Consider the following 7426-nt stretch of genomic DNA (forward strand, 5'->3'; position numbering starts at 1 on the left):
ATTTATTTCATTAATTTAGTTACTGGTTACTTGCAGGTTTATGTTACACCAGAGCCAAAGATGTATATTCTTAGATCAATTTATTTTATTGGCAATTGGATAAAAAAGAAAAAAAAAATGCTGATTCCAATTATATGAAAAATGCTGGGTATAGTTTTCATTAATCAGCCAATATTGCATACATTGTATAAATACATGTAAATATATGTAGGCCTATATTTTAAATCCCATTGTACTTTTGATACTTAATGATAATATTGATGACATTTTGTAGAAAATCCTTCTACATCTACAGATCTTGTAGAAAAGGTGTAGAAAAGAAATTATTATGATTGTTAATCAGTAATTTTAATATTTAGTTGGATCCAAAATTATTGTTTTGTTTATGAATTCTGACGATTGTACCGGCCTCTTCCAAGGTTTGTGAGCCAATAGTATAACGCCGTTGGTATCACATGGTGTGCGATCAACGGTCTTGGTAGTTGCCAGTTTGTGGGAAAAAAACGTAAGAATGGCTGAGTTTTCACTTCTGAGACAGAAAAAAGAAATATCTTGTCACAGTTTTTATCACATATAATTCCAGACTACCACAGACATCTCTCTTCCAATATTCATGCAAGGCTTCTACATTCAAACTGTTGCAACTTTAATACAATGGACGCCACATCACTTTCTGTGTTTTGACAGGTTTGGTGCCACACCCTGTGAATTCTTGATACACAAAGACTGGGAGGTTTTGTCGCAGACAGATGTCATGGTCCAATGAAAACACGCTACCGTCTCCAAGAGTTATTTCTGATGAGAGAAAGCACAACCATCACTCAACAAAAAGCCTCTGTGGTATTCGTTCTCTGTTGATTTGGTGGCACCTCACCCTTCTTCAGCTTGCTTTAGCCACAAAAATTCCTACAAACAGTGTTACAAGCTTCCGTCAGTTTCAAATGAATAATTTTTGGGATACTTGTTTGTTTGTTTGTTTGGGTGTTGTCCCCAATGAGAAGCTATGTCACATCCCAATAAAAAAGCCCATCCTTTCTGCAACATTGACATGCAACAGGTTCACTATTAATAGACTTTGAACAAACAGTGTCCAAAACACATTTTCTTCTCTCTAATCTTAAACATGCACTTAAAGATTTTTTTAAAAAATGGCACATCACACACTTCAGATAAACCAAATTGAACAATGCACCACCTCACATGATCCCTGTCACGTGATCTCATGGGGAAACAGACATAAACAAAATGGTGATTAACATGGTGCAGCAACTTGCTGTAGTAACATGTTGCTGCGAGAATAAAATAAAAGCAGCAGGTTAAATGAGTCTGGATGAGTAGGAAGACAAGGTCAACACAGGTTTTATATACTTCAGCAAGAACTTGAGGTGAGATTTTTAGTTTTTCTGTCAACAGTAGTATGCTACAATAAGTAACGTTAGCCTCAAGGGCTAGAATGCTAATAGCCATGCCTCTCTTTTTGGTTGTTGTGGTCCAGCTCAGAATGTAATCATCGAGACATTACCGGATAACCTGTGCCGAACATTGGTACTGATCAAGGAACCGGACCTGATTGTCGGGAGGAGCGAACATGGATTAAATCAGCCCAAAACTCTTCCCAGCTTGACAAGTCTTCTCCAACATGCGCAGCCTGCCCTTAACTGCCGCTCATTGACTGCAGTTCACTTACACAACGTTACGTTACAAAAACTAACTCTTCCTTACTTACGTGGATTCAACGTGCACAATTGGACACCCTACGGGAATGCCCCCACAGCACACACCAACCAATCAGCCCCTTTTGAACGGGCGCCGCACTGGTAGAAACTAAACAGAAGACTACTGTGTGACAGTAGGACAAAGCTGTCAACACGAATTAAAACACGCACCATTAAACATGACTGACAAAATGTTTGGAAATCGGTCCTGGTGTTCAGCATTTCGTGGAGTCCTTTGAAAGATGGATTTAAAGGTAAACAATTAGGCCAAAAAGAAGCCCTGGTGGAATGTCTCCCAACCACTCAATTAGACAGCCATCAAATTAAACACCAACCTCATACACTTCAATTTAATTGCAGCATTCCAAAATTTGATTCCTCCTCTCAGAGAGTGGCATGATTGACACCGAAACAACACGCAAGACTGTTGACATGATAATGCAATATGATATTGCACAGTAAGTTACAGTAAGTGCCTTTCTTTTTCTGTTATTCCTACATAAGCACCGAATGATGAAATGATTAAATGATGAATAGCGACTCTTGACTTTTACGGCCTCTCTTCTGTCTCTATTGATCGTAACCCCAAAAATATTCCAACTTGACTTGTTTTGAAAAATACTCGCCCGTTTCTTGGATATCATGAACACAGATTTCCACTGGTTCCCTCATTATTCTGCCAATTTGTGATGAGTACTCCAATAAACCGTTTTTCAACACATGCTGAGGAGCAGGTCAAACTGGTCTGACGGTGGAACGCTCAGCAGGAAGACGCTGGAGTAAACACCCCCTCTGTCAGTTGCCCACATTGTCACACAGATACTAACGACAGGTGTGTGACTGACGCGGCGAGACATTGTTAACTGGCTGCACTGATTTTACCTCTCACTTTACAACACTGACAGGAACACTGACCTGTGCGCTGCTTGCTCTGTGATCATCACGGCAATGAGATAATACCATCGACACTTACTCTCTAAATGGAAACACAGGTGAGGAACAACAGAGTTTATTGATTTAATCTAATCTATGATTCTATTTAATAAAACACGTGTTTTTTCCTCTTTGAACTATCGTCCTGTAAGTCCTCCCTTTGTTTTATTTTGAAAATAATTATCATAATTAAATTAATGTATTCATGCGTTTAAAAAGCTTCAATCCAATGATAGTAACATGATAACAGTAAATGAACAATAGTTAATGATAAATACTAGAAAACTAATGAAGTATTCTTACCTAAAACGTGAACAATTAGCTTTGATTCTTAATTAAATCGATTTTTAAACAGATATTCCATATGCTAGTTTACTGACATGTTTGTCTAATTGATGACGATGGAAACTGGGGAATGAAAGGGTGCATTGATGCTATTTTTGAGTGTCATATCAATGGTATGCTGTCCGTATGTATGAAAGAGGGCTGACTCCACTGAGGCAAGTACAAACATGTGATATAAGGTCACGAGTGTTTAACAACCATCAATCAAGATGATGTTAACTCCAAACAGTGAGGCATTGTCACCGGAGTATCTCAGGTTTAACTGGTGTGTTTGGTCAATATGTTTGGTCATTGAAACGTCATTTCCCCTGTTAATTGTGTCCCCAGGCACACATGGATATGGCACTCGTAGAGACCCGAGAGGAGAGAACCAAAAGGCCGATAGAGGAGATGAAAGAAGAAGAGAAAGAGTTCCTTAAAGATCTCTACGTGTTCATGAAGAAGAGAGATACACCCATAGAGAGGATCCCAAATCTGGGCTTCAAACAAAGTACATATAATTATTATTATTTTATTACATTTTGTGTAAGCAAGCTGTTTTATGCATCAAAACAGACCTCTGTTATTTCAACATTTTTTTATGCTGCAATCATATGGTATAATGAATATTATTTATCCGCCTGCTAATATATACAGGCATACATTTGTATCTTTTCTTTAATCATAGTCATTTTAATAAGCTGCAGCTGACAGATAATCTATCAAACATTTAAATATATTTTTGGTAACACTTTCTAACAATAATAATCATTAATAAATGGTACATTTATAGTTAATTAAACTTTTGTTTATAGTTATTTCACTGTTAACAAATAATAAAATGCTTTAACCATTTATTAAGCAACTGTAAAGAGTTAAACTTAAGTTGCAAGTTTTAAGGTAATCTGAAAAATGTTAAAGATGAACTGCACAGCATTTGTTAACCATTTATAAAGTATTGTAAACGCCAGCTGCAACTTCACAATTAAAACAAATTGTTTATGAATTAATGTCATTGTTTTCAAACAGTGAAGGAACTATAACTTAAAGTTTAATTAACTATATATTTTTTTATAAGTGATGGTCATTAGAAAGTGTTAGTATAAATGTCAAATATTTACTAGTCAGAAAATTATTTACTGTTTTTCTTTGTTGCATCTCATTATAAATTGAATATATTTGGGTGTCAGACAAAAAACAAAACAATTTGAAGACTTCCTAAAACCACTATTTTCTCTTACAGGAGAAACTGTAAATCAATGAATTGAAATATAATCTATAGATTAACAGCTCTACATTCTAATATTAAAGTGTATTTGATTATGTATATTTTCTCTATTTTTCAGTTGACCTCTTTGTGATGTTCGAGACTGTCCGAGACTTGGGAGGCTACCACCAGGTAACTAAATATTTCCAATTTACCAATATTGTTATTATAAGTTGTAATGACTGGCTTTAAACTCTTTTTATATTAATAATGGCCAATCTTGAATATAGAGACTTGCATTGCAAACTAACTTAGGCTATAAATGCTGCATGCACTGGCTCATAATTGCCACGATACAAACCAACACAAAACAAGATAAAATTAAATTAAATTAAATGCAATATACTGCTCTCTTCCAGGTGACTGCTCAGCAGCTGTGGAAGCAAGTGTACAACATGCTCGGAGGAAACCCTCGCAGCACGAGCGCAGCCACCTGCACCCGCAGACACTATGAGAAGTGAGTTAAACAATGCGTTTCAGGTTGAGTTGAGCTGTGTTCCCATTATGATCTTATCTGATTGATGTGTTATTCCTCCAGGCTGCTTCTGCCGTACGAATGCCACGTGAAAGGCATATCGTTAAACAAATTGCCTCTCCATCAGCCGAAGCATCTCCATTTTGCCAACTTCAACAAAGACAATGACGATGGCCAGAGACCAGCCAAACGCCAACTGTTATCAATACCTCTGCCACAGGTTGGTGTTATTGTAAGACATAAGATAAGGAAGACATAGCAAAGATCCTTAACTGCTGAGCACTTCTTTTGTCTGTAGAGGCACAGGCAAAAATACAAACTCACACTTATGTGATTATGATTCAATACAAATATGTTAACTGTTGTGTTATAAATGCATATCAAATGCAATGATACTGTAAAGTATGATACATGATTACATATATTACATATTTTTATGAATAATCTGGTTCTGATACAACAAAAACTACCTTCAGATCCTGATCATCATGTATTCCCACTTAGTTAAATATTTTCCTTTTATAGTGTGTTGAACAAAATATGCTTTTTTGCTTTGTTGTTGAGTTTTATGAGAAGATCAATACCACTCTTAAGTCTTCAGGTAAATATGTAGTTAAAGCAAGCAGCTGGTTAGCTTAGCATAGCATAAAGACACAACAGTGTTTGAGAGGTAACAAAAGTTCACTATTAAATTATTAATTAATTGTTTGATCTGTAGAGAAAATGTCAGTTGTAAAAAAGACAATTCAGTTTCCTGGAGTCTCCACTGGTTGCGCTTACCCGTCCTAAAACCACAGCTTGCAGTATTTAATAGTATTTCTTTATTTGTATTAATTGGACAAAATGTAACTTGTTAAGGAGTGAACTGGAGAGCAGAATGTGTTACCCTGGGACCGGACACAGCCAGTCATTTAAATAATTAATTATTTCCAAAAGTTTTGAAATCGGTCTTAAATACCGGAATTTGCCCTTTAACATTGCCAGTCTTTATGCTAAGCTAAGCGTCATATTCAGTGTGCAGATGTGAGAGTGGTATCAATTGTCTCATCTTACTCTTGGCAAGAAGAAAAATAAGCATATTCCCTTAAATGTCAAACTGTTCTTTCAACCTCTGACGAAGACTTTTCTTTCCAACAGAACCTTCATCCCCCCCAGTCAGACCAAAGTGGGAGTACCTTTCAGCTGCCGCTCCAATACACTCACTACTATCACCCGAGCCACATGGTTCTGCCTCCCCAGCTCCCTGTCACCTCCACAGTGCTGACCCAGCGGAGCCCCCCGCCCCCCCAGTTTCCTTTCAATCCACGCTGTTTAAACCCAGAGAGCGTTAACGAGCCACTGGAGCACCTGCGCTTCCTGGCAGAACGGTACAAGACCTCATCTGGCTTGGCTGAGCCTCTGAACCTGAGCGTCAAAGCATCAAGACAGGAAACCAAAAGCAACCCCGCCTCATCGTTCTCCCCACCGTCATCCAGCAAGAACCCAAAGTTTCTGAACAAACCCTCCCCTCTGTACACTCCTCGTTGCCCGCAGGTGGTGAGGGATGAAAGACGCGAGACGCCAGATGTTGAGGCAGGTTTAGGAGATACACCTGCACATCCTGGGAAGGCTAGGGAGGCGTACGTCATTGAAGTCAAAGCTATCACAGCTTCAAGAAGCCCCGCATGTGACTCTGCTCTGAAACGAAGAGCAGATGAAGGACAAATAGACCTTACAATGGAGCAAAACGACGAAAGAGAGGGGAGTCCAGAAGCAAGAGGGATCAATCTCAGTCAAATACTGCCCAGCATCCCACGAGGGAATGGTGGCGAGATGGAAATTGAGATGCCGCTGTCTGTGTTTCAGAACTGGCTCAGGCAGTACAGGTCCTCAGCCATGATGGCGGGGGGTAAGCAGCTACCGACCCTTCCTATTCTGGAAGAACAGTCTGGACAAACGAATTGCTCCAACACGGATGTCCTCCCAACCAACCTGACATTTCAGATGAGTCCTCAAAACTGGAGCTCAGACGCTCAGGATCTAAGGATTAGGCCAAGGAATTTGCCAAGCCCAACAACAACCACCAGGGCAACCGGTAATCACCACAACCACATGAGCCCAAATTCTTTTGCCAACTACAAGGTCCTGCCTTCAGGTGGCATTCTGAAAAATGCAGCCAGCCGGGATGTCTTTCCGTTTGATCGGCAGGGTGTGTTTAAGCCGTACACCTCCAAACCCACAAATTGCTGGGATTCATATGAAAAAGAGACCCAGGCTCCCCCCATCCAAGTGAACGTTGACTCTAATCCCCTCTCAGTTCTTCAAAACTTTGCAGCCGCTGAATCCTACAATGAAGACCTCATTCAGGCAGGGAAAGAGAGGTCGGAGATGTTTCCCTCAACTGTGCTAATGATGAACTCTGGCTCCACTCCTCTGCTGCACCTCACCACTGAAGAGGTGTTGAAGCTGAAGAAAATCATCTCGAGCTCGTCGTGAAGATCAGATCAGACACCGACACTCCAACACCACATTGAAGCTGTATCACTTTACCATGCTTTATCAAATGCTGTATCTTATTGAAGTTTGTATATAATGAAGGCTACTACAAGGAACTTTCATTTTTGTTGATTCTGGCGGCCCCTGTGGACAGAAGATTTGTTTTAGTGCCCTACCACTAGACTACAGAGCAGCTTCTTTCCTCAGGGTCTCAATTGAACCTCAGCAGTCCGCCAT

General features: G+C 39.4%; 1 protein-coding gene across 1 annotated transcript; it reads left to right on the top strand.

Annotated features, from left to right (window-relative positions):
* Positions 1-3326: 3326 nt before the first annotated feature.
* On the top strand, positions 3327-7189 carry arid6 (AT-rich interaction domain 6). The gene is made up of 5 exons (XM_073477561.1): positions 3327-3483; positions 4319-4371; positions 4599-4696; positions 4778-4934; positions 5852-7189. The coding sequence occupies exons 1-5, from the start codon at positions 3327-3329 to the stop codon at positions 7187-7189; spliced, it is 1803 nt and encodes a 600-aa protein (XP_073333662.1).
* Positions 7190-7426: the final 237 nt, after the last annotated feature.

The sequence above is a fragment of the Pagrus major genome, chromosome 12, assembly GCF_040436345.1.
Source record: "Pagrus major chromosome 12, Pma_NU_1.0".
Taxonomy (NCBI): domain Eukaryota; kingdom Metazoa; phylum Chordata; class Actinopteri; order Spariformes; family Sparidae; genus Pagrus; species Pagrus major.

What these genes read in the sequence shown, in the direction of transcription:
- arid6 (XM_073477561.1), top strand. Translation starts at nt 3,327, where the DNA reads ATGGATATGGCACTCGTAGAGACCCGAGAGGAGAGAACCAAAAGGCCG. An exon ending in AAATCTGGGCTTCAAACAAA is followed by an intron (nt 3,484 to 4,318) that starts GTACATATAATT and finishes TCTATTTTTCAG; the next exon opens with TTGACCTCTTTGTGATGTTC. An exon ending in ACTTGGGAGGCTACCACCAG is followed by an intron (nt 4,372 to 4,598) that starts GTAACTAAATAT and finishes GCTCTCTTCCAG; the next exon opens with GTGACTGCTCAGCAGCTGTG.